The sequence below is a fragment of the Aotus nancymaae genome, unplaced genomic scaffold (genome assembly GCF_030222135.1).
Source record: "Aotus nancymaae isolate 86718 unplaced genomic scaffold, 86718_ANA_hifiasm-v0.15.2.pri h1tg000003l, whole genome shotgun sequence".
Taxonomy (NCBI): Eukaryota; Metazoa; Chordata; class Mammalia; order Primates; family Aotidae; genus Aotus; species Aotus nancymaae.
The window spans coordinates 15,464,896-15,492,669 of record NW_026988414.1 but is presented as its reverse complement, the minus strand read 5'-3'; the positions used below and the strand labels follow the sequence as shown (position 1 = coordinate 15,492,669).

The 27,774-nt window shown below is 41.0% G+C and overlaps 1 protein-coding gene across 4 annotated transcripts in view; it reads right to left on the bottom strand.

Moving 5' to 3' along the window:
- Positions 1-27,774, bottom strand: part of ASTN2 (astrotactin 2) — a 976,097-nt gene that overhangs the window by 61,044 nt on the left and 887,279 nt on the right. For all 4 annotated transcript variants that reach the window (XM_012472754.2, XM_064378516.1, XM_012472755.3 and 1 more), the window contains one exon: positions 3,902-4,043. In XM_012472754.2, coding sequence (XP_012328177.2) covers positions 3,902-4,043 — 142 coding nt within the window. The remainder of the gene's footprint in view (positions 1-3,901; positions 4,044-27,774) is intronic.

Genomic DNA, 27,774 nt, shown 5'->3' with positions numbered 1-27,774 from the left:
AGTGAGCCAAGCACCATACTATCCACATTTTCAAAGAGAAGGGATTGGAGGTTCAAAGGGCTGGGCGGCTCACTCAGTGTCACACAGCTGATAAAGGACAGGGTCAGGATTTGAATCCAGGTCTGTATGCCTTCAGTCTATAACCCTAAGGAGGGGAGAAACCAGAAGTCATCTATCAGAAAATCTTTTGAAAATGCCACTCACTTTCTTCACAGGATTATAGTTTTCAGAGTTAGAGAGGACTGAATCGCTCTTAATGTAGTCATATACTTGTGTTTCACTTCATACATGCAGTTACCCAGAGCCCAAGGTGTTGGTGAGTGCTTCCTGATTAATGGTGTGTAGATCTGTACTCTTAAAGTCAGATCCCAATCCCACCACTCATTATGAGGATTGCAGTCATTCTTTAAGGCTTAAGGTACATCCTGAAACCTTAGTAAAGTTTGCACAGATGTCCCAATGGAAGATGTGGAATTGCATATTTTACTTTGAGGATTCCATTCCTAGAGCATTCACTGCCTCCAAGTGACTAAGATAAAGCTAGGGTCCCAAGATCTCAGAGACAGTCAGTTGCAGAGCCTGGGGCAGAAGACCCAATTGCCAGCTTTTGGTGATATTCTTTTTTTTTTCTGCCACACTTTGGGGTAGATGGCCATCATTGGGGTAGAACTCCATCATTATCATAGATTCCTTTAGGGAAAGCAATATTTTAAAATGGTTTCCTTTTTGCTTCTAGTTTCTTCATAGTCAGGATTTTAATATACAATTAAACATTTAAAATTTTTAAATTAAATTTTAATATGTAATTAGAATTAATTTGCATTTTTGCAACACTGATGAGGAATTCCTCATTTATGTATGAATCAATACCACAGAACTTTCTTGACAATCATTTTGTTTGCTAGTAAAACTAAAGAGAACAAACTAACTCATTCCATACTAATTACAAAATTATCTTTCTTGGACAGGTGCAGTGGCCCACACATGTAATCCCAGCACTTTAGGAGGCCTAGGTGGATAGGCATGGTGGCTCATGCATGTAATCCTGGCATTTTGAGAGGTCTAGGTGGGCGGATTACTTGAGGCCAGGAGTTCAAAACCAGCATGGCCAAAATAGTGAAACCTCATGTCTACAAAAAATACTAAAGAATTAGCCAGACATGGTGGCACTCTCCTGTAATCTCATCTACTCATGAGGCTAACGCACCAGAATCGTTTGAACCTAGGAGGCTGGGGTTGCAGTTAGCTGAGATAGCACCACTTTATTCCAGCCTGGGCAACAAAGTCAGACTCTCAAAACAAACAAACAAACAAACAAACAAAAAACTTATCCTTCTGGTGTTAATTTTATCTATAGTGATATATGTCTAAAAAGTAAACATGAACAATGAATGGCTGGGACTGGTACATCATCACCATTCTGAAAATTCTTATTAATACCTCTAACTCTGGAAAAATGCACACTAAACAGACTTAGCTTCTAAAAACAGCTTTATTAAGGTATAATTTCTATGTCATAAAATTTGCCTGTTTTTAAGTGTCCAGTCTAATGAGTTTTAGTAAATTTGTACAGTTGTGCAACTGTCACCATAATCTAGTTTTAGAATACTTCTAAAAGGTCCCTCAGCCCATTTGTCCATTCCTGCAAATATTCTTTCCTTCTATGAAGTATAGAAAATGGCTATTTGGGAGGCAGAGTTAACAACAGGGAGGATGTTCTCATGGCAGAGGATCTCACCCTGCCCCTTTGTCCCCAACCAGGAGTAAACCCTGACAAAGGACCTCTCAGAAGAGAGTAGGATCCAGGCAACTGGTGTATAACCACCTCACCTCAACTGCACTTGGTTCCTCCAGAGACCATTCTTTATAGGCTCAGGAAAGTGAATTAGCCAAAAATACCGAGTCCTGAAACTTAACTTGAAGGAAAATCAAACTGGCCTCAGATAAAGAGAGAAGAATATAAAGTCATTCACTTGATATCAAAACAAATAGAATGTATGAAAGAGTCACATAAGACCATGATTAAATTAAATGGTATGGCTTTCATTGTGCTTCTATCAAAAGCACAATGTAAAAACAGGCACATGTCCAACCCAAAAGGAAACATGATATGAGAATCCAATTGCTTCAGGCACTAGAGCAGCTTAGGGAAAAATCAATCAATCAAGAGCCCAAAGACTGATGACCAAACAAGGTAAAATGAAAAATGGAGTGTGGAAGGCAGCTTCTAAGATGGCCCCCACTGATCCCTGCCTGATGGTTTTCACACCCTTATATAATCTGCTCTTTGTGTTTTGCTTCTAGCAAATAGAATGTGACAGAGATGATTATGGGCTATCACTTTGGGATTAGATTTCAAAAAGACTGTGGCTTCCATCTTGGTGATATTCTTGAGTTTGATGATCTAACACATTGATTATTACAAAGGAGCCTGAATATATCAAGTGTTCAAAAGGATGCGGAAGAGGGAGGGAGAGGAAGGGGAAGATGGGTTGTGTTTTAAGGTGAGTAAAGATCACAGATTGTGGGGGGACTAACACTTATTGAGCACATGCTTGGAGATAACAAGCTAGGGTGTTTCTTGTTTAATTATCTCACACAACTCTACAAGGTGAGTTTTATTATTTGTTTTACAAAGGCTTTATAAGACGCACAGGGTAAAGCAATTTAAAGTCACATAACTAAAAATGTCAAAGCCAGATTTTAATCCATAGCCTGTGGCCTTTCTTACAACCATTAGCTTATGTTATCTGAGGACAGGAATTCTGTCTTGGCCTCATTTGTACCCACAATGCTTAGCACAGGAGCAAGACAAAAGAAATACTCAGCAAATATCTACTGAATAAGTAAATAAGTTATGAATGAGTAAATTAATATGTGAATGAAGTAATTGATGAATGAATAAATTAATGTAATTAAGGAAAATGAGAGCAGATGAATAGACAGATGAAGAGATGAATGGATGGAGGGAAAGAGAGAAGAAGGGCAAGAGGGAGGGATGAATGGATAATAGATGAATGTTTGGGTAGATAGTTAAATAGATGAGTAAATGAATCCCCAAGTGACTAAATAAAGTGATAAATAAATGAGTTGAATAACTGGTGAATAAAGCTTAACTCTGTTACAACTTCAGCTTCCTAACTTGTTAAGGGAGGTGGCCGATGGTTCCATAATTAGAGTACACAAGGTACAATGGTCTATAGAGTTTTAGGTTATAGCTTATGATGATTGCATCCAGATCTAACAACACTCATTGAGGTAGAAAATAAAAAACAATAAATGACCTCCTTTTCTCTTCCAAGGCTAACAAATGAAACTCAGAGCGACTGCCTCTTGCATCTCCAGAAGTTTGAATGCAGTGACTCCAATGTACTCTACAAATGAGTGATAATTGCACTATTTATAAAAGCCTGGTTGGATCTATCAATTAAAAATTACCTATTTTATGTATATAAGCATATATATCTCAGTATGCATATTTCACTGTGTATGTGTGTGTCTATATATCAGATATACTAATCTAATATTTTAAGAGAAGAAAGGATGCAAGAGGTAAAAGACCACTAGGCAGAGATTCCTGTCCCAACCATCCTTGATAACTTGATCTGTGCTCTTGAGTAAGTCCTCCTCTCTCTCTGAGCTGCAGATTCTTCAACAGTAGAAGGAATGGTTTTAAATTTCTGGCCTCTCTGGACACTTCAGCACTCACCTGGTGTGAATCTGTGACCCACTGTGGCATACTTCTCAAATGGACACTTCTAAACCTTAGAGTCTCAAGTTGCACATACAAGCTAGCTAATAAAACATTTGGATGGCCTGCACAGAATAACTCAAGCCATTCCTCTTATGCTTAAAATCATCCTGTCTGCTTCATGATCCCCAAACAACCAATATGTCTTACTTGTAGAGACCGTCGGGCTCCAGACACTTGAAGATGACCGAATAGATACTGACTTCAGGGACCTCTCCATGGCTTCGACCAGCTGCTACACAAGATGTGCCCAGGCCAGAGAGTAAGTCATCAGCAAAACTCAGGAATTCTCCTGGAGGGAGAAAAACAAAGATGAGCTCCCCAGCTCCGGCCATAGTGAGCAGACATTTTTGCTGTCATCTAAACCTATCAAATGTCTGGATACCATTATCAAGAAAAACTGTGGACAGAAAAAGCAAAAGATATGAAAATGACACAGATTTGTACTTAGCCTTGATTACTCTTTGTTCATGTTTATGCGCCATTTTTTCATCTATAAATGGAAATACTAATACCTACCTTGATAAGATTGTAGCAAGGCTCAAATGAGGTAAATTATTATGTAATAAAAATGCATAGAAAGGCAGCAAGGATGTTATGCTCTTTTTTCCTGTCTAGAGTAACTATTCTGGCCTTGTCACTGCCATTTACTCCCTCTTAACTCCTTGAGTAAGGTTCTTCTTTCTCAGAATTGCATTTTCCTTCTTTGCATAATGAAGAAACTGGACTAAAGATGTAAAATAATGTTCATGTCAAATTGCCATTGTTATGCATGTATACTGGATTCATCGAGTGTTATACTGAGATGAACACGGAGACCAGATAAGGAGGAAAGAGTTCTATGACTGTTGAGTGATGAAGGTCATGGGTACAGGATGGGAAAATGAGAGACTATGTGCCACATATTTGTGATCCTCAAACTCCATTACTTCTAAAAGTAAGTCTAACTATTGGACTTTAAGAAGTAGTGGAAGTTTACTAGACTCAGAACTAATAAAGAAGTCTAGGAAGTACACCAGAAAGAATAACTAAACATCTAGAATCTTGGGGTCTAGTCTTAGTTCTGCTCAGAATTTGCTGTCTAGTCTTGGGCAACTAAATCCTCATTTTTGTGCTTTAGTTTTCTCCTCTGCAAGGTAAAGGTGCTAGACTCATTATTAGGATTCTTGAAAAAATAAAATAAAAATATAGCTATGAATAAAAATTAAGTTCTAAGGACAAACATTGCGGTACTGTTTATACTCGCAAGAATGTAGAAACATCTAAATGTTCAACTATATAGAAATGGCTATATCAACTGAGTTCAATGATGTAATAAACTATTTCATAGTCACTAAAAATAATTTATGGAAAAATATGAAATTACATGAAAGAATATTGATGACATAATGTGAAGTTAAAAAAACAGGTTATACTATTACAAAATAATCTCATTTTTGTGTAAATTTTATATGCATATGCATTTAAAAACAAAAGGAAGAAAATAGAAACAAATGGTTAAGGGTGATTCCTTCTGGAGAGTGACATAATGGGCACTTTTTCTATCTTATTTTTGCTTATCTCTATTTTTAAAATTATTTTCAATAAACATATATTGCTTTTGTAACACATAAAAATATCAATAAAAATTACTTAAAAATAGATAAAGTAAATGAGCCAGACTAAATGGCCTCTAAGTTCCCTTCCAATTCTAAAATTGGATGATCTAGGAACAAAACTGACATATGAGGTATTTTGTACCACACAGTATAAAATGATATGAGGCCTCTTAACTATTGTTTTCTTCTTTTCTTCATGCCTAATAGGGAGTTCCTCAGAGCTCTATTCATGTACAGCCCCAGTAATAAACCAGAGGAGGATGCCAGCTCCATTACATCCTCTTTACCTGGGATTAAGAACAAGACAATGTCATGAAACCATAAAAGAACAATAGTGTTGGCTCCTTTCAGAAGATGGACTCAGAGCAGCCTGAAGGTGCTTCTCTACAGGGGAACTGGTTGAGTAGAATATACAGATCACTTCCTGTTGGTCTTTCAAAGAAAAGTTAGTTTCTTTCTTTTCTTTATTTATTTCTCTTCTCTCTCTCTTTCTCTCTCTCTCTCTCTCTCTCTCTCTCTTTCTCTCTCTATTTTTTTGAGACAGGGTCTCATTCTGTTGCTAAGGCTGGAGTGCAGTGGTGCAATCTCGGCTCATTGCAGCCTCTGCCCCCCACCCCCTGCCAGGATCAAGAGATTCTCCCACCTCAGCCTCTCAAATAGTTGCACACACCCAACTAACTTTTGTATTCTCTGTAGAGATGGGGTCTTAACATATTGCCCAGGCTGGTCTCTAACTCCTGAGTCTCAGCCTCCCTAAGGGCTGGGATTATAGGCATGAGCCACTGTGCCTGGCCCTAAAGTTTCATTCTTAAAGAAACACAGTTATAAAAAGAGAAACGTTTCATTCTTCACCTCACAAGTGAATCTTACAAGACTTATCTAACTGAATTGCCCAGATGGCCCTGGGATTCAGCCGAACAACAGTTCTAGAAAGCATTTGCTCCTGTAGTCCAATAGAGCAGGTCTGATGGGTACTGTTTTTTGGTTTCCATTTTTCACAAAGACAAAATATGGTTCATAGACTTAATATGTAGATGCTAGCTCTAGGATCAAGTGTCTAATTTGGGTAGTGTTGGCAACATGCAATTTCAGCTGCTACTGCAAAACAGACCTGAGACTGAATACTATCTCCACCACGGGTTGCAAGTCCTTAAACTTCTCAATGTCTCCATTTTTCTTTTTGTTACAAGGAGTTAATAGCACTCTCATGCACTTGGAGTCCACAAAGTAAAGCCATGAGTCTAGAAAGAAATGAGGATACCTAGAACCAGAGGTTTGTCTGGAAAACGAAGAGGTGAATGAATCTTTTATTCAGCACAAATTTTGGCATCCCACATTTCTTCTGTAGGCCTCTTATATCAGTTTCTTCCATAATACAACCAGAAGCTAACAATATGTCCATTTCAATAAATATCACCAATTCCAGAGCAATGTATGCCATAAAAAGTTAAAAAAAAAAAAAAAAGGTGTGGGGAGTGGTGGTGAGGGTAGAGGAAGGAGAAGACATGGGATTATTCACTAGATGGAGTGAGGGTCTCATTTCACTTGGTTTCTCAGGATTCCAAATCTGGCTACATGCGTTTGTTTTCTTTGAGCTTTGATCCATGTCTGTCTGCTTTTCAATTTGTTTCCAGATAGTCATTGAGAGAGTTAGATCTTCATGAGTGTATTAGTCATTCTCATGCTGCTATGAAGAAATATCTCAGACTGGGCAACTTACAAAGAAAAGAGGTTTAATTGACTCACAGTTCCACATGGCTGGAGAGGCCTCAGGAAACTTACAATCATGGTGGAAGGCACCTCTTCACAGGGCAGCAGGAGAGAGAATGGGTGCTCAGGGAAGGGGGAAAAAGCCCTTTATAAAACCATCAAATCTCATGAGAGCTCACTTACTATCATGAGAACAGCATGGGGGAAATGCCCCCATAATCTAACCATCTCCCATGAGGTCCCTCCCAGGACACATGGGGATTATGGAAACTACAATTCAAGATGAGACTCGGTGAGGGTACAGACAAACCCTATCAACAAAGGAATTCAGTTTGCTTGTGGCCTGTGTTAATTACCTGTCTTGAGAAGAAAAGATGGCTGACTTTCCTTTTCAAATGGGAATAGCTTTCCAGATATTTCCATGAATTTCAGAATAATTTGGACCACGAATAGAAGCCCCATAAACATGTCAGGTCAGTAAGATTGGCACAATTCTATGTTCTGAAAAATTCTAAGGTGTATAGGTTTAATTCAAATGAAGGAACTAGCTCACCTGCAGTATATGCAGTGTAACTAGTCATACCAAGATCATTATAAGGATATTTAGTCCTCAGTTCTAGTCACGATTGTATGGATATAATTATTTTTAAATGAAAATGTTAAAAGGAAGGCAACTGACATATAGTACATATTTTTCTTTTTTCTCTTTAATCCTCACAGCAATCTAACAAGTTAGATTTTATCATCCCCATGGTAAAGCTGAGGTTAATGTTGCAGTTAGAAGGGAACAGAGCTGAGATTAGAACCCCTATTTTTTCAGTTCCACAGACAGACATTTTCTTTTATACTATGCTGCCTCCTAGAGAAAGTTTGAAAATGATAGTATTAGACAGGGAAATTTGTCAATGCTATTCAATTTGCAATTTGAATCCCGCCACTCTCTTAGTTTGAGGAATGAGACAATAAAAGAAATGGTCCCTGACCTTCTACAGCTTGTAATCTGACAGCAGGAAGGGTTGTTAAATACAAGAACAAACCTATAAAGTAAATTGTAAAACTGCTTTTTTTGGCACTTGATTTCAGAAGGTTTAAACACAACTTAGATGAAGACAGGTGAGTGAAGTAATAATCCCCCAGTGTTCTTTCTCATCCAGTGGAGGGGGTATAAGAAAGGCCTGTGGGCTTCTCTGTGCACAAATGCAAATCAGTGCAAATCAACACACGTATTGTGGTTCCACAATATAACATACTCCGCGCATTTGGCAACTGTACAATTGAATGAGCAATAATATACAGAGCAGTGGTTAAGAGCTTGGGCTCGGAGTTTACTCTGCCTAGGATTAAACCCTGGTACTTCTTCACTTACTGCTTGTCTTGGACAAGCTCCTTAACTCTGTACATCTGTATTATTACATGTAAAATGAGGAGAATAATAGTATCTAGCTTACAGAGTTGCAAACATCATATAAAATACTGTATACAAGTCAATTAGGAAAATGTCTGGCACACAGTAAGAGCTTAAAATGTATATCAGCTATCACTGTTTTTGTTTTCTTATTTATTTTTTTCAGAAAGGGTCTTTCTCTGTCACCCATGCTGGAGTGCAGTGGCATGATCTTAGCTCACTGAACTTCCACTCCCGGGTTCAAGCAATTCTTTTGCCTCAGCCTCACGAGTAGCTGGGACTACAGGTGCCCACCACCACGCTTGGCTAATTTTTGTAATTTTAGTAGAGATGAGGTTTCACCATGTTGGCCAGTCTGGTCTTGGACTCCAAACCTCAGGTGATCTACTCACCTCAGCCTCCCAAAGTGCTGGGAGTACAGGCATGAGCCACCACCAACAGTCTTGTTTTTCTTATTCTTGTTTTCAACGTAACTGAGTAGAGATAAGAACTCTTAAAAGGTATCTTTTTATCCAAGCTTCTTTTACAGGTGACAAACTGAAGCTCAGAGAAGGACAGTGACACGTCCATGCCCATATACTAAACAGGAGAAGATATGGAACAAAAACTTGGTGTCTTAACTCCTGGAGCCTATGAGATAACTTGTACCAGCTAGCCTATGAGGTAAAATCGCTGAGAACTGAAAATCACTCAAAGCTAACACAGGAGAGCCCTTCTTTATTCTACATGAATGTGATATACAGTCCCTGGGCAATTACAACGCACCAGACACTGTGCTAGGTACATGGTTCCACATTGCTATCTTCTTAACCCTGGAATTTCTGAGAAAGATACAAGTTTCCAAGAGATAGGAGTTTAGTATGTTTCTAATGTATCATATATTCCAGCAGTGGTTTGCAGATTATAACATAGAGAACTCCAGGGACAAGGATGAACACTAGCAGGGGAGAGGTTGGGCCATTCTTCCACATACTCACACTAACCTTCAAGTAGATCAACTCTAGTTTGATCTATTTTACATGTGAATGATCCATGTTTCCATTTGGTTTTTAAAAAACTGTTTATAAAAGTTGGTTTTAAAGTTTTATTGCTTAAAGCGTTTGAATTCCAGAACTGTGCTATATTCTCTGATAGAAATACAGAGGCTTGGGAATGCTACACCTTAATTCAAGGATTTGTAGCTACTTAGGGGCAGAATCCAGAATCAAGCCCCACTCTCTTACAACTGAGCCCCATGCACCTTTCACTAGGCTACTCTACCTGGGAGGCCTCTGTCTGCTCACTCCTCCTTGGTACCTTTTAGGGTCCCATGGTAAAACCCCGCCTAGAACCCAGGCTGCTGTCTCTGCCTCACCCAAGTTCATACAAGTCTCTAACACTCTTTTCCTGTTTTTCTTTCCTTGAAAATAGATAGGGAGTTGGGAGTAACTGTACAGGAATACGCCTGTTCCCCTTTACAGCTCTTCTAGGGCTGTAACCCAAGTGGGCTGGGGCCAGACCCCCACACATTTCGTTAACCACTCAGACTCAAGCCTTGCTCTCATTACCTTCTGCAGAAAATGTTAATCATGATTCTGCTGCAGCTTCAGAATCAACCCAACAAAGCATGGAGCAATTTTTCCCCAGGTCCCACCCCCTCTCCCTCAATTCCCTCTCCCTCTCCTTTCAGCAGTCCCTCAATCCTCCTCATTTTCCCTCTCTCTCTCTTTCTCTCCTTACCCTCTGGCTTCTGAATGAGTTGAGGTCACAGTCAAAGCTGGCCACAAGAGTAAATTGAAAACAGGTTGGGAGAAAAGCAGCAAAGAAATTCCAGAATGGAAGGAGTGGTGGGAATGGGGGCATGTGGGGGTTGGGGAAAGCAAGTTTTTTAGCCCAGGTGAGGAGAAAGGTCCCCAGCTCAGGGCTCCATGCGCTTTTTGGGAAACACCAAGAGGATTTAGGAGTCATCACTCTGGGCCTGGCCTCTCTGACCTGCAGATGCTCTTTCTCATGGTGCCCAGGGAGAAGCACAGCTCTCTCTGCATTTCCCACCTTTCCTTTACTTGGGCAAATGTAGAAATTCATTATGAGAACTTGTCAGGGACAAACTGCATCTTTAAGGGCCTCACACCTATCAGCTGCAGTTGGTTTGTTTCTCCTGAAACACGGTGTCATTCTAAATCTGAAGAAGAGTATGTAATGATGCTCACCTTTATTGTAATGGCAGTAGGAGGTAGTGGAAAGAGAGTGGGTTTGGTGGAACAGATGACACCTAGTTTTGAAGCCAGGCCCTACCACTTAGGAACTGTATTATGTAGAGATGGATGATTAAACTCTCAGAGACCACTTCTTCGTCTGAAAAGATGATCCTATCCACTTCAGAGAGGCAGGTGAGGATTAAGTAGTATAATATTTATAGTATGTCTGACACATGAATAGCTTACAAATGTTAGTGCTTCCCTCACCCCTGCCCCCTCACCCCCCAATTGGGTCTGAATAATTTGTCTGATGGCAAAATTTTTGGTTATCACACTGAGTTGCTTTTAGGTGCATTACATCATATCTAACTCCCTAAAACCTTCCTGTTTTTAGTAAAAAGAAGTAATTTTCGATGGATGGAAGAAATAAAATAAGAAACTAAGAAAAAAGGAAGCAAAAAAAAGAGATAATAAAAATGTTATTTGGCTTTTATTGCATGGCATCAGCAATGCTAGATAGACATTTTTACCCATTAAATATTCAAAACAATCCATCTGGCTTAAAATTCAGTAAAACCTTATGAATTCAGTGAATTGTGCTCTTGCAGATGAGGAAACAGGTTTATCTGTAAATAACTTTCCCACAAAAATCTACCTAGGGATGGCAGAGTAAAGGCTAAAATCAGGACATTCAGTAACCAAAGTCTGTGCCTTTTCTACTACCTTTTCTACGCATTTCCCTCCAGACTGAGAGATGCCTGGGGTGGGAATCTTGTTTCGGTCACCCCTGTGTGACTGGTATCCAGCACAGGAATGAAGAAGGAGCTATTTACTGAATCCTGTGAAACTGAACTTCAGTGGCTGAAGCCTGGATCCACTCCCATTTACTCAACATCAGCACCTGGCATTAGAACGCTCTCTTGGGATAGCCAGGCTGCCTTATGCGTAACCTTTCAGGAGTACGTAGGACAGAAATAATACAGGAAAGAAGGAACTGACAAAAAGATAAGGGCTCCAAAAAAGGCAATAGTGATCTGGCAAACACCTGCTGAGAGTTCCCATGTGCCAGGCATCGTGCTGAGAATTCAGGCTCATCCTCATGCCTGCCCTCTAGTGGACATCTGTCAGTTTGACTGGCTATGAAAGCATGACTCTACCAACAGCACCCGAGTTTTCCTTTGGGGACCCAGCTCTCCCTCAATCTCAGTCTAAATAATTTAGGTAGAGCTAAGGCCCCCTCTATCCTTCAGAAACCGGCATGTGATCAATGGCCAGACATTTCATATCAAAGTCCAAAAAGACAAGTGACCCAGGCCTAATCAATCAGACTAAACTCCAGGAACAGACACCAACCAAGTCCTGACGATATTATTTGAAGCCCTGGACCCAGTTGTGTCTGAGGCTAGATATACCCCTGGGCATTTCAGATACATGAGTTGGTATTTTCCATTTTTGCTGCTTTCCATTTCTTTTCTGTTCCTTGCAATCAGGAGTTCTATCAGATACATAAAATTCTATGAGGAGTGTTTTATGATTGCCATTTTATAAATGAAAAACATAATGGCCACAGATCTAAAGCAAGTTGCCCAAAGTCATACTCCATCTAAACAAGAAGGCTGGACTTCAAATTCAAAGCTGTCGGACTCCAAAACCTAAGCCTTTTCTATCATAAAATGCTGCCAAACGTGAGAAATACAAAGACTACAAATCAGCAAGAATTCAGTGAATATCTCCACTGTCCTGCTTCCTCTGGCCCCCTCATTCTCACTGCCTGGGCTCCCTGCCTCACTCACTCATTCCAGCCATGCTGACATTCTTCCTCCTCTTCTAACATGCCAAACGTACTCCCATCACAGGGCTTTTGCACTTGTGGTTTCCATGGAGAGCCCTTCCCCTTATCGTTGTATGGCTCACTCCCTCTCCTTCCCCAAATCCTTGTTCAAATGCCACTTGCTCAGAAAGGCTTTCTCTGGCCACTCGGTCTACAGGAGCATCCACTATTACCCTTTACCCTCTTTATTTATTTGTCTTCACAAACTTATCACTATCTCTCATATATTGATGGATTGATATATTGCCTGTATCCCCTGCTGTAAGCCCTGTAAGAGAACTTGATCACTTAGAATGGTGCCTGCACACAGCAGCTTTTTAATAAATATTTGTACAGTGAGTGAATATATCTTCTGTGTGCTGCCAACTGAGCTGAAAGCTGGGACCATAGGCATAAATAACACTTGTTTGAGTTCCCTGGAAAGCAGAGCTTAAGAACAATGGCTTGAAGCTTTATCAGGGACGTGATTCCAGGAAGCAGGCATGGGGGAAAGGGCAGAGTAAGACAGGGAAGAGGAAAAGTCAATATAAAGGTGTGTCTTCAAGTTTGCTGCTGTACATGATGAGACCTAATTCTGCAGGAACTTTTTAAGAAGGGAACAACATATCTCCCAGAATTGTTTGCCGGGAAGTCGGGGAGATGGAGCACTTATCTCCCAATTCCTGATTCCCATTAGTTGAGTCCAGTTTTAGTCTGTTCTCATGTTGCTAATAAAGACATACCTTAGACTGGGTAATTTATAAGAAAAAGAGGTTTAATGAACTCATAGTTCCACATGGCTGGGGAGGCCTCAACATTATGGTGGAAAACAAAGGAGAAGCAAAGGCATGTCTTAGATGGTGGCAGCCAAGAGAGCTTGTGCAGGGGAAGTGCCCTTTATAGAACCATCAGATCTCTTGAGAATTATTCACCATCACAAGAATGGCACAGGTAAAACCTGTCTCTATGAGTCAATTACCTCCCACCAGGTCCCTCCCACCAGGTCCCTCCCACCACACATGGGGATTATGGGACTACAGTTCAAGATGAGATCTGGTTGGGGACACAGTCAAACCATATCAAGTCCCTCAACCAGGAGTGTAATTTCCCCACACTTTTTAAAAGTTGTGCTTGCACACAGGCCTAGGGAGCTCCTTCAATCTCGCACAAGGCTGTGGGGCAGAAAGTGCAAGTGTGCATCTGAGGTCACTGGCAGCACAAAGTGAGCCTGAGTGTGCACAGAACTGCTCACCACAGCTGCAGCTGAAGTAGCCATGGGCCAAGAGGATATGGCATGGTCCCAGAGGCATCTGCTATAAAGATGCAGTCTCTGCCTTTAAGGGGTTTGTATAAAGAGCCACTGACTTGTCTTCCTTCCTGAGGTCTAGGACAAACTTGTTAGCCTCACTGTTGTAAGAGTTCATAAGCAGTTATCAAACACCCTCTAGGTGCCAGGGAAAGGACTACAACTGTGGACACAGTTCTGAACCACAGGAGCGAAGCCTCTTCCCTGTGATGCTCATAGTTTTGCAAGGGAAAACTGCAAGGATTGCTTTTATGTGCAGCCAACCAAGGAGTTCTGCAACTTATGATTAATACTGAATTTAATAATATTAACCTCAACATTAATATGCACTTGGCTAATAGTGTCTTCCTTTTTCTACAGCTGGATTAATTAGAACCATAAAAGCCCTTGTCATCCCCACTGTCTCGAGGACAAATGATGCTAATGCCTTTGGCTACAGTGGGTATTGCTAACATGTGTAAGGAAAGCTGATTTGGGGACCAGACTGGGGAGAAGGAGGAGGTATGAAGGAAAGCCAAGTTCCCGTCGCTCCCATCACTCTTTAAGGACCACAGTATGAGTTTGCTGCCTTTGAAGCACTCATCCATGGAGAGTTTTCCTTTACTTTTTTCCTTTTTAAAATTCCATTCCCAAATGTTATATTATTGTAAAGTGGAAAGAAGCAACTGTACAATGTGCTTCCCATCAGATTCTCAGTTCCCCTAATACTTCCAGCTTTCTCTGGGCTAAATACTTCATTCAACATCTCCCTCTCTATACAAAAAAGGCAAAAACCACAAGGTTGCTGATGGTGGGCCCTAAGAGCCCCTCTGTCCACAAATGTGATGAAAAAGCATAGTATCTGGCAGGGCTGAAGTTATTATTCTTATTTTGTGAATAAGAAAAGAGAGGCTAAGAGAGTTAAGGCAAGCTTTCCAAACACACAGCTACTACCTAGCAAAGCGAGAACTTGAACCCAGGATGATCCAATTCCAAAGCCTGTTGTTTCTCCACCCACAACAGGCACTCCTTAATTGCTCTGTCTTAAAAAAACAAAAACAAACAACAACAACAAAAAGGATGTCAGTATCTACTCTATAAGAAAGGCAAGAAGAATATATTAACTCTATAAAAGGCTTTATAATCTGCAAAACATGATGCATGTGTCAGTAGTTGTTGTTAAGGAAAATTCACACAGTGCCAGGTAAGGTAATAAAAATGCTAGGTCAGTACTTCCGATACTTATGTTAGGCCAATGTTCAGCCCCAAGGACACAGCAGGGCACACAAAATGTGACAGTGAAGGACCTTTAATAGCCTGGAAACATAGCCATCCTAATCACAGAAGAATCTGAATGCCAATAAGCTAACTCACTTCACACATAGAGAAAAAAGTTGGGGTATGAGGATGCTATGCTGCAGGAAAATGTAGTCCTAAGATTAGAGCTTCCATAACCCTTCCCCAGTTCTCTGAAGAGCTGGCTGCTTCTCTTCCATCATCTTGGCTGAAGTTCCATCCCTTTAGAATCCTCTGCACCCCCCCAACTAATGCAAACCCAAACTGCCCACTTTCATTTACGGCCCACCAGAGAATTCTTGATTGTATTCCAAGCACTAGTGATAACTTGTAGTTGTGGTGTTTGTTAATTCACCTCTTTATTTGCTTTTTATTAGCAAAATGCTAACTTCATGAGTTTAGGAGCCTTGTTCATCTTGTTCATAATTTCCCCAGTGTCTAGCAGAGTGTGGGGGGACACAGTAGCTATTCCTTAAAGGTCAGTTGAACGAATCCAGGCAGGGGTGAAGCTGGAGAGGTAGCTCATGACTCAGTCAAAGTTTTGTAAATATGTGTGGACAACTCATGTTCATCCCTTAAGTTTTTGCTCATACCCAATGTCTTTCAAAAAGTTCTTCTTGGTCACTCTTTGCCTTCATCTGGCAAAGTTTAGGACCCCTCAACTGAGTTCCCACAGTTCCCTGTGTTCCTCTCGATTATGGTCCTTAACTCATTGTCCTGTCATTACCTATGTAGTCACCTTCCTTCCTTCATGCACTGGGAGGATTATGGAAAGGTACCTGGCCTGTCTTATTTACCACCTGGGTCCTAGTGTCTAAGCTTATGCAGAACAAGTGAGTCAATGAACAAGCATGGCTTCCTTTACCTGCTGGAAGAAAGTCCATGGGGTGGAAAGTTGGGGGGATGCTAGGACTTCATTATGCATCAACCTTAGAGTTGTGTTGGAAACACAATCCCATGAGGCCACTGGGTCTTATGCAAAAGAGCACTGAACAGTAGTTTAGGGGACTGGCCTGTGTCCCTACCTCCTTGTGAGCTTCTGTACAAATAAGTTCCTTCCTCTCTAGCCACCAAAGCACATGGCCATAACAGAAAGAATGCTCATCAAGCTCTTCACCAGCCTTTACCTGATTTAGTCTTGCAACTCACCCAACTCCTATTTATTTTCGTATATATTTCCCTATTACTTTATCTACCTGCCAGACACCACTCCCCAGGAAATCTCCCTAATTGATAGGATTGCTTGTTGATGCCTGACAACCCTGGAATTTTTACCCAGCCTCACCCTCTGCTACAGCACCTCAGCCATTCACACTGGCTGCTCATTAACCCTTTGACTCTTCTATCCCTATGCAATGAGGATTGCCCTTCTCTTTCCATTGCCCTCTCTTTTTGTAAAACCCTTTTTCATTTACAATGTAATTGTAAACACTTCATTACATTTAAGCTTTACAAGTGCTTGGTGAGGTGGGCACGGCACAATGGAAGTGAAAATTTCCATTTAGGGGAAGCTGAATCTCAGGAAAGGAACGTATCTAGCTGAAGAGGTACTAGAACCAGATCACACATTTCTAGCCCCTGATCCTGTGCTGCTGTAGCTGTACCTTGTGCTCTTATCTCCTCATCCAGGCTGTGAGCTAAGCCATGACAAATAAAACCTTACAGCCACCCCCTGCAGTGGCTAACAAGGAATCACCCTTACTGTGCCCCTCCATGCATCTTAGACAATTCAATTCACTAAGATACTGACAACAAATCTCCTTTGAGAGGGAAAGGCAGCAGAACAGACAATATTGAGCTCAGCCCTGGGTTTGAATTCTGGTTTTTCTAAATGACTCTAAGCAAGTAATGTCATCTTTCTAAGCCTCATTTTCCACATCTGTAAAATGAATGTGAAAATACCTATTCTAGGAAATCAATGATCTCAAATGAGAATTAATTTAGATAGTGTATGGGAAGTACATAGTACACTGCCTTATGGTAAACACTAAATAAACAGCAGCTTTGCTGTTATTACTGTTATTATAAAAAATACCAATTAATGAAACACTTTGCATGGGGTAAACAGAAGGGAAAAACTCAACAAACCAGGGAAAGTGAATTATCCTCATGTATTTAGCACTTTTTGATCCTCCCAAACCAGAATTGCACAAACTATGTGCCCAAGATTAGAAACGGCTGAATGCCCAAACTTCCCTACCTTTTCTAAATATATACCTCAAAGCCTGCCATTAGCTAATAGCTGAGATATCTTCAGTAGATAAGGGAGACTGTTTGTCTTTCTTTTTCTCCCCTGGGGTGGGAGAAGAACCCAAGCTCCAAACCCAAGTCTGACCAGTACTCCCCAAAGGCAATCTCTGGGAACCCAAAGGCACCAGTGGGATTTAATGAGTCCAGAGCCCATCCCATTTCCCATACTCACTTCTCCCCCACACTCACACATGTACTCACACAGAAAGCACATACCCCTCCCCACTCTATCCCTGGAGGCAGCAAGCCTCCAGAAGGGTGGGGAGAAGGCCTGGGCAAAGATGAGTCAGGTTTTCCAGTTGTGCAAGCAACACCATTTAACCAGGCTGAGGTGAATCACTGAGAAGGAGGTGGAACCTGGGAGGTGGCAGAGAGAGGTAGATTTCCAAGTGTGTGTGTGTGCGTATGCGTGTGTGTGTGTCTGTATGCATGGATGCATGTGAGAGACAGAGAGAGAGGCAGAGACACACAGAGACACAGAGAGACAGAGAGAAAGAGAGATATACACACACAAACACACAGAGACAGAGAGGACACACAACACAAAGACACACCAGCACGTGCACACACACATACACAGAGAGAGAGAGAGAGAGAGAGAGAGAGAGGAAGAAATAGATAAAGAGACCAAGAGAGAACTATAGCCAGAAAACAGAAAGACTGAAGCAGAAAATGAGAGCCACAGTAAGAGACAAAGAGAGAGAAACGAAGAAAGAGAGACGTAGATAAGAACTCATAGGGCAAGAGACAGAGAATCAGAAAAAAAAAATGCAGAAAAAAGACAGTTGGAGATAAGTGGATAGAAGGTCAGAGACTGAGAAAGACAGAGATCGAAATAGAGAGACATAGACAGGAGTTGGTGAGGAAAGAGAAACAGAAAAATGGAGTCAGAAAGATCAAGACCAAGACAAACAAAAAAAATGTAAGGAAGAAAGGAAGGAAGAAGGGAAGGGGAGGGAGGGGAGGGGAGGGGGAAGGAGGGGAAGAGAAGGGAGGGGGGAAAGGAAGGGAAGGGAGGGGAGGGGAGGGGGAGGGAGGGAAGGGAGGGGAGAGGAGGGAGGGGAGGGAAAGGAAGAGAAGGGAAGAGAGGAGGGAGGGAGGGAAGGAAGGGAAGAGAGGAGGGAGGGAGGGAAGGAAGGAAGGAGGGAGAGGAGGAGGGAGGGAGGGAGAAAAAAGGGAGGGAAGGAGGGATGGAGGGAAGGAAAAGAAGGAAGGGAAGGAGGAAGGGCCAGCTAGAAGGGCATCTTCTGGAGATGGATGACCAGGGCAGTTTTACTTCTGGTCTCACCTCTCCCAGGGCAGATGATCTGGGAGGAGAAGGAAGGAGACTGAGGAGTTGACTGCCGTTTCCATCCAGCTCCCCTCATCTACCTCCCACACATACGTAGAAGTTTTCACTGTATTAAAATGACCCCCTTGCTTTCTCATTTATGTTAAAATTTTCCTTTAAATAAAGAAAAGGAAAAAAGGTCACTCTTCAATCCACAATGAAAACTATAAAAGGGTTTTTAGGCTTGGAAAGTCTAGCTTGTCAGTTTTTCCTACTGTTTAATAACTGCCTTGGGTTACACTGAATGAGTAAACATGTTTTACAAGCTTCTAATTCATAACTAACCCTGTGAGTTCACAGCTTTACATAATATATATACATATATATACACATATACACTCACACATACATACTACATGCACACATATATACTACAATGTAATATATATACACATAAATACTTACATATATGAATGTATGAGTGTGTTCATGTGTGTAAGTAATCTTTCCAATTTGTGCAGCTCATTAGAGTTTACAAAGCACTCTCTTTTCTCATTTAATCCTCATGATAATCCTGTGAGGTAGGCAGTTTAGGATTATCATCCCCAGTTTACAGGTACCTGTGGTTAAGGTAGAGAGACCAAGAACCCACAGGTCTCTAAGGTGTCACAGTCCATATCACAGTTCTGCTCTACATAGTCCCATAGCTGACTTCATGAACTTAGGTAGTGCAGTGCCCACTTCTGAACCTGCAGGGACCCAAAGCCATGGGGATCCTGAGGCATCATCTGTTTCGGGCTTCATTGCACAGACAGGAAAACTAAAGCTCAGAGTATTAATGCTAGCCTATATGGTGCCTCTGTGCAAATCAGAAAAACAATAGAAAAATAAAAATCATCTCTTCCTTACGACACTTCCCTCCCTTTTTCCAACACTCTGATTTGTTAGAACAAGACACTTGATCGATGATGAATACATGTTTACGATGTCTGCAACTGGAATGGTGAGCTTTGGTATGTGGTAGCATTGTGCACTGCAAAACCTGTGCAACTGTATTTGACATCCCCAGGATGGAGGTCTAACCAAGGTGAGGGCAAAGAAGATGGTAAGAGAGAAAGAAGGGAAGGTGAGATGAGAGAGACACCACCTGACTTTCTGAGGTCTAAGAAGAAAATCCATTTTATTTAAAGGACACTGAGATAATAATAATAACCAGTGTTTATTAACCACTTCATCTTTTCTGATACTTAGAGTAATCCTGTGAGTGTTTTATGCTGCTAACTACTGCTTGTATTTCTATCTTGCATTATCAAGGAATAATAATATTATTCAGAATAACAGTGACAATTCATATAATTTAAGTATTCACAATGTTAGATATTGTGCCTAGTATTTCATGTACTTCATCTCGTTTTAGCTTCATAACAATATGCCAGCCTGGGCAACATAGAGAGACCTTATCTCTACAAAATTACAAAAATTAGCTGGGTATGGTGGTGTACATCTGTAGCCCTAGCTATTCGGGAAGCTGAGGTGGGAGGATCACTTGAGCCTGAGAAGTCAAGGCTGCAGGGAGCCAAGATCGTATCACTGCACTCCAGCTTGGAGGACCAAGTGAAATTCTGTCTCAAGAAAATCTCAAAACAACAACAACAAAACAAGAGTTAGCTTATTTCCCAACATTTACAAATGAGTATATCGAGATTCAGGGAGATATACTAACTTGCCTAAGGTCACATGGTTAAATTGCACAACTGAGATTTGAGTATTATGAGGAAAGGGTAAAGGTCAGAGACACTTTCACATCCTCTAAAGGTGATTGAAATGATTTACATTCTCAATCATTACTAGCTATGATAGCACATTAGAGCACCCTACTTTGCATATGGGGCATCAATATCTCTGACTTTTCATTCTGTATACTTTTAGTATCTCATAGTCTACTCATTTCTTAATCATATTGAGGCTATTGATGAATGGAACCAACTAGACCATGCATCCAGGGAGTCTCTGCTCCAGGGACACAATGTTTGTTCCCATGCAGCTTTTCCCTGGTACCCGCCTTGCCTCCCTGTCTCCACCTCTCCCTCACTGGATACCCAATCAATGTAAATGAATCTGAGTCTTATCAGAATTTATTTTTTAAAAAAAGCAAGGCAAAACCAAACCAAAATCAGAAGTCTGCCAACAAAACTGGGCTTCCTACCTTTAGCAACCTCTTGTGTAAAACAGGAATAAGAATTATTACCACTTTAATGGAACGTTTCAAGGATTCAATGTGATGTAAAATATCTGACCCAGTGCTTCTCCTTAATGTATAAAACATGTTCCCGAAACGAGAAGCGGCAATGGGATGGGAGCACTCATGTTGCACTAGAACTTTACAGTGTACATGGTACTTTTATATCCATCAGCTCCTAAGCGATCTGAAGCCTCACTACTGCTCCAGCTAGAGCTCCTTCCCTCTCCCTTTGCAGATGACACTTCAATAACTGTGCCCTCCTTGGTGTTTCTGAGCATGCCCCAGGGTCTTTGCTATTGCTACATCCTCAGTCTGGAGCAGTCTACGTTCAGCTAGCCACATGGCTCACTTCTTCCCACTTTCAGGTCTCTGCTCAAACATCACATCCTCAAAGAGGTTTGTCCCGATCACCCTCACTAAAATGGTATCCCATTCCCGCAACCTCTATCCTGATACCTTATTTTATTTTTCTTTCAAACCATAGTACTCTTTGACTTTATATTGATCATCTATTATTCCCTATCATTGCCCACCACCCCCTGTACCTGGAACATAAGCTCCATGATAGGAGCTTGTTCAGTGCCTTATCCTCAGCTTCTAGTATAGTGTTCAGTATGTAGTAGGTGCTCAATAAGTGGTCACTGAATGACTTAACTCATAGTTGTTTATGAAACTCAGAAGCTGGCAAGGCTGGCATTCTGATTCACACTTTACATGTGAATAAACCGAGGCCCAAGGAGGTGAAGAACATTTTCTAAAGTCCTTCAGCTGGTGGATAACAGGAGTGGGACTAGCAAACTGAGCTGCTAAACTCAAATCCAAAGCTCTTTGTATTTCACCAACTTATATTTCCTATTATTGCTCCCCTTCACCTCCAGGTATTCACTGGGAAATGGTTGTTATTTGGCATTTTACCTCTTAAGTGAGAAGCCCCAGAGATCGAGGTGTGAGGAGTGACTTCACATGTTCTCCACCCAGACGTAGGCCTCGCTAGAGTCCTGTGAAACTAGAGCTCTGGCCCTCAACTGGGAGCAGGCAGACCAGTCACTAGAGGCCAGAAGGAGGAAGGAATTGATAAATAGAGAGAATGTGGGAGGAGGGCAGGAAGAGGATTGCGGTAGCCATCTCCAAGGCTCCAAAAAGTCAGGCAGGAGAAGTCCAATTACCCTTTCAGAGTAATTTCCATTCTATAAAGAGGTAATGACTTACTTCACTGCCCAGAGATTTCCATTTGCCTACTGGGGATAGCCAAGTTCTGCAGGGGAGGGAGCGACTCACTGACTCTTCAGCTCCCTGGAGAGGAAAGGAACCTGGGCTTGGATGGGGGCTGTGCTCTGACTTGCTTTTATACTTTGTGACTCACCTGCTCCCTCTTGACCTCAGTTCACTCATCTATTTAAAGAATTCTGGGTCCTAGAAAAATTGTGGGGATTGGTTTAAGGAAGATGGCATAGAGAAAGATATGTCACGGTATGGGTCAAGTGTTGAGTTCCTTGCTATAGGCCAGACACTGTCCTTGGTGCTCTACATACACAATCGCTTTAACCTTCACAGAGATACTGTGAGGTTGGCATCGTGAAGCTCATTTTGAAGATGAAGAAATGGAGATGCAACATCAGTGAGCATCTCCAAACTCACACAGATAGTGAGCAACAGTTTTGAGATTAGGACCCAGAGCTATCCAGGAGCTCAATAATTTGTCCCCTTGAAATACAGAGTTGAAATATTGTCACCTGAAATCCTCAGAGTCAGAGCTGGGGACTTTAAAGACCAATTATGTGAATCTCTCATTTTTCAGATGGAGAAACAGGCACAGAAAGGAAAGTGATTTGCCCGAAGACACACAGCAGGAGAAAAAGAGTCTAATTAGAACCAAACGAGACTTTCTACTGAACTAGAAAGTGAATGTCTGTGTTAATGGCAGTCCACACTCCATCATTATTGTCCCCATGTCTGTGTTAATGGCAAGCCACACTCCATCATATTGTCCCCATGTCTGTGTTAATGGCAAGCCACACTCCATCATTATTGTCCAGTTGGTGGGCAGCCTGTTGGTTTGAAGGGCATGAGTTCCTAGAAGTATCCTTCCCATCGTCCCTCTGGACCACAACATTCCCAGAGCCTAGCACCAATGCTGGCACCTAGGGGGTATTCAGAATATTTCTGAATTCATGAATGAACAGATTCCCAGTTCAGATTCATTCCTCTCTTATGTTCTTGGAACCTTCCCACATTGTTACTGCTGTTTCCACTTGTCTCCCTATCTGATGTGTTCTTTCTATCCTTCTGCAAACTCAATCCTCAGGTCCCTGTTTAATGTTCACAAACAATCCCATCACTTCTCTTTCTACTTTAGTCTACAGGGACCTCATTAGCTTATATACTTGGACAAGTTTCGCAACTTTCTAAGCCTCAGTTTTCTCACCTACACAACAGGGATAGAGATAGTAACAGTCTTCTGAAAGCTGTTGTGAGGATCAGCAATGCCAGACGAGCTTGGTGAGCACATATTACACATTCATGGCAATGATGGTGGTGTCAAGGTCAACATCGTCATCACCTCACCTAGTTCTACAGCCTGCAGGAATTTCCATATGTTCTGCTCACTCTTCTAGAACTTCAATTTCCACTGAATGTGTTCCTTTCAACAGGACCAATTTTTTTTTGTGAGGGGCACAGGTGTGTGTGTGAGTGTGTGAGGGTGTATGTGCACGGGTGTGGGTGTACTAGAGGCCCGCTATTTGGGAAGCCCTGACCTATGAAGGTATCATCAAAACCCTTGCCCACATGGTACCTTACAGTTTACAAAGTACTTTCTGCTTTTTTTATTTTGAATCTTAAAACAGCACTTAGGAGCAGATGATTTTACTTTTGCCTTATAGGTGAGGCAAGGTGAGTATCAGAAAAGGGAGTTGATTTGTCACAACAGTAAATAGAAGATATAGAATTACTATAAAGGATCTAGGATCTGGAACCAGCTCCGCTGACTGTCAAACATTCTTTCCTCAGCATCTCTATACACAAGACAAAAGGATAATTAGAGGGCAAAGCAGAAAGTGTTTCCTTTGAAGGAAGTGCTAGGAAGAAAGGAAAAGTCAGGGCTACTGGGCAAGGAAGAGGTAGCTTGGAAGATGTTCACAGGTGTCACCATCCAGGTGGCGGGACTGAATGTGGGCTCAGCATCTGCAGCTTCATTTCCATCCCATATCTCTCTTCTATCTCTGAATTTTTAAACATGCTCCCTGATAAGCTGAATTCTCATTTGGATATTAATATGAATCCTAGCTTTCCCTATTTTTTCTTGTGATGGCACCCTAACTTCATTCAGGGGTTGACCCCTCAGGAAATGGCAAAACCTAAGCATAAGTCAATCATTGTTTGGCAATAGTTGGTTTAGAGTTATGGACATGAGATCGAGATGTGACGGAAAGTGTGTTGAAGAGCTTCTGAGAAAGGTTTCCTCTTTCTCTTGTGATGGAAACAAAGGAATAGAGTCCATTTCTGCTACTGAAAGTGTCTGGATATGTGGCTAGAAGCCTTGCAAGCCATTCCTTGATCAGCACCAGGTTGCCATCTTGCTATCATTCTGAGGAAGGAGCCAATACACGGTTGGAGGTGGAAACAAGGGCATTATAGAGACGCAGAGCCGGGTGCCTGATATGCCACATTGGGATACACCCTACTTTTGGACTTCTGGCAGCCTGAGATAATACATTTTCTTGTTTTTAAATCCAGTTGAGTTTAAGTTACTGTTACTAGCAGCCAAAGGCCACCCGACTCTTTGTGGCTCCTATATGCAGGCTGCTTAGTGACTCAGGAAGTTGTCATTTATGGTGTCAACAACCTACTGAGTAGACATCAGAAGTGATTAGTCACAAATGATAAAGACAAAACAGTTAAGAATGTTTAGACCAGTACCCCTTAAACTTTATCATTCATGCATCAGAATCACCTGGGATGTCTTGCTAAAATGTAGATTGTGGGAACACACCACTAGAGTAACTAACTCAGTAGGCCTATGGTGGGGTTTAAGAATATAATTTTCTATCAAGTTCCCAGGTAATGCTCTTGCTGCTGGTCTGAGGACCACATTTGAGAAGAAGTGATTTAGACAACTACATAATAATTTCCCTTATCTTATTAGCATATAAATATCATTTACTGAATAGAAGAATAGAAAGTAGAACTACATCTAGGAGTCATGCACCTGGAAACTTCCAGCGGATGTGACTTGCATTGACTACCACCCTTACCCTGTGTATTGTGGAAATAAAGACTGAGACTTAGGGCTCCAAATATCTACTGTTTCAGACTCAGAGAGCTTAGGATATAGGTACAATGATTGAGAGAGAAAACAAAATGAATCTCCTGTCTTCATATTCCACTGGAGGCAGCAGCTAACATGTTTGAGAGATCAAAAAGATACGATTATTATTAATGCATCATTGTAATCACTTACACTTTATAAATTTCTTCTACATCAGAATCTCATTTAATCTTCATAACAACATTGTAATAATGATCATTATGATTATTATGAGGGCCTTCTTTCAAAGATGGCAGATAGGAGGAAGGACTAGCTTGCAACTCTTGCCCGGACAAACAGAGCAGCGTGGGGAGATTCGTATTGTGAACTTTTGCTCCAAGAACTACTGCAGGAACATACCAGGAAGCCAAGAGAATCCCTTTGAAAGAACAAGATTACTGTTACAGGCTCCTTGAGATGCTGAAAAACTGTGAGTCTTACTGCTTTCTCAACAGAGAGGCTTGTGGTCTGGGGCAAGTTCTCAGCCCTGGCTGCCAGCTGCCTGGAAATAAAACTTGGCGTTGTTGAGAGGACACAGTGGAAGTGAGACTGGCCTTTAGGACTGCAGGCCGCATGGGAGCGGGGTGAGGCCTATGGCTGCCAGCTTTCCTCCACTTCCCTGGTGACCTGTATGACTCAGCAGAGGCAGCCATAATCCCTCTAGGAACATAACTCCATTGGTCTGGGAACCACACCCCCATTCCCCATAGCAGCCACAGCAAGCCTCTGTGCAAATAAATTCTACCTTTTAATAATTGTATTTATAATATTAAAATTCATGTTTGCCTATATGGTTTTATGATCAAGTTATTAAAATGCCTTGTCACTGTGAATCATTTGGGTTAGTACAAATATGACAAAATTATTAAAAGCTACCTATAAATACATAACATTATTGTTGTCTTTTAAAGGTAGAAAGAGGATTATATTAAAATAAGTTGATCTATCATGTTAGATATGAGGAAATTTTGTAAAATACAATAACCAAAAGCATCTTGGTCATAACTGCTAACTACCAGCCTGAGAGATTATATTCTTTAATACTCGTTTGAAACTTTTGTATTATAAATAGTCAACAGCTAATCTGCTGAAAGAAATCATAGATGACACATACAAATGGAAACACATCCCATATTCACGAATGGTAGAATCAATATTATGAAAATGACCATACTGCCAAAAGCAATCTATAAATTCAATGCAATTCCCATCAAAATGCCACCACCATTCTTCATAGAACCAGAAAAAAAATCCTAAAATTTATGTGTAACTAAAAAAGAGCCTGCATAGCAAAGCAAGACTAAGCAACAAATCTGGAGACATTACATTATCTGACTTCAAACTATACTATAAGGCCATAGTCATCAAAACTGCATGATATTGGTGTAAAAACAGGCACACAGACCAATGAAATGGAAAGGAGAACCTAGAAATAAAGCCAAAGACTTATAGCCATTGACCTTCAACAAAGAAAACAAAAACATAGAGTGGGGAAAAGACATCCTATTTAACAAATGGTGCTGAGATAACTGGCAAGCCATATGTAGGAAAATGAAACTGGATCTTCATCTTTCACCTTATTACAAAGATCAACTCAAGATGGATCAGGGACTTAAATCTAAGATCTGAAACCATAAAGATTCTAGAAGATATCATCAGACAAGAGAAAAACCCTTCTGGACATTGGCTTAGGCAAAGATTTCATGACAAAGAACTCAAAAGAAAACACAACAAAAAACAAAGATGAATAGATAGGATTTAACTAAACTAAAAAGCTTCTTGCACAGCAAAAGAAATAACTGGCAGAGTTAACTGACAGCCCACAGAGTGGGAGAAAAACTTCACCATCCATACAACTGACAAAGGACTAACATCTAGAACCTACAAGGAACTCAAACAAATCAACAATAAAAAAACAAATAATCCCATTAAAAAGTAGGTTAAGGACATGAGTAGACAATTCTCAGAAGAAGATATACAAATGACAAGCATATAAAAAATGCTCAACATCACTAACTATCAGCAAAATGCAAATCAAAACCACAATGTAATACTACCTTACTCCAGCAAGAATGGCCATAATCAAAAAATCAAAAAATAACAGATGTTGGTGTGGATGCAGTAAAAAGGGAACACTTTTACATTGCTGGTGGGAATGTAAACTAGTACAAACCCTATGAAAAACAGTGTGGGGATTCCTTAAAGAACTAAAGGTAGATCTACTGTTTGATCCAGCAATCCCACTACTAGTTATATATCAAGAGGAAAATAAGTCATTATACATAAGATACTTGTGCACACATATTTATAGCAGCACAAGTCACAATTGCAAAAATATGGAACCAGCCCAAATGCCCAACAATCAAGGAGTGGATAAAGAAAATGTGGCATATATATGCCATGGAATACTCTTCAGCTATACAAAGGCATGAAATAATGGTATTCACAGTGACCTGGATGGAATTGGAGACTATTAATCTAAGTGAAGTAACTCAGGAATAAAAAACCAGACATCGTATGTTCTCACTTATACGTGGGAGCTAAGCTAAGAGGTTGCAAAGGTGTAAGAACGATACACTGAACTTTGGGGACTCCAGGAAAGGGTAGGGGGGAGGCGAGGGATAAAAGACTACACATTGGGTACAGTGTACACTGCTTGGGTGATGGGTGCACC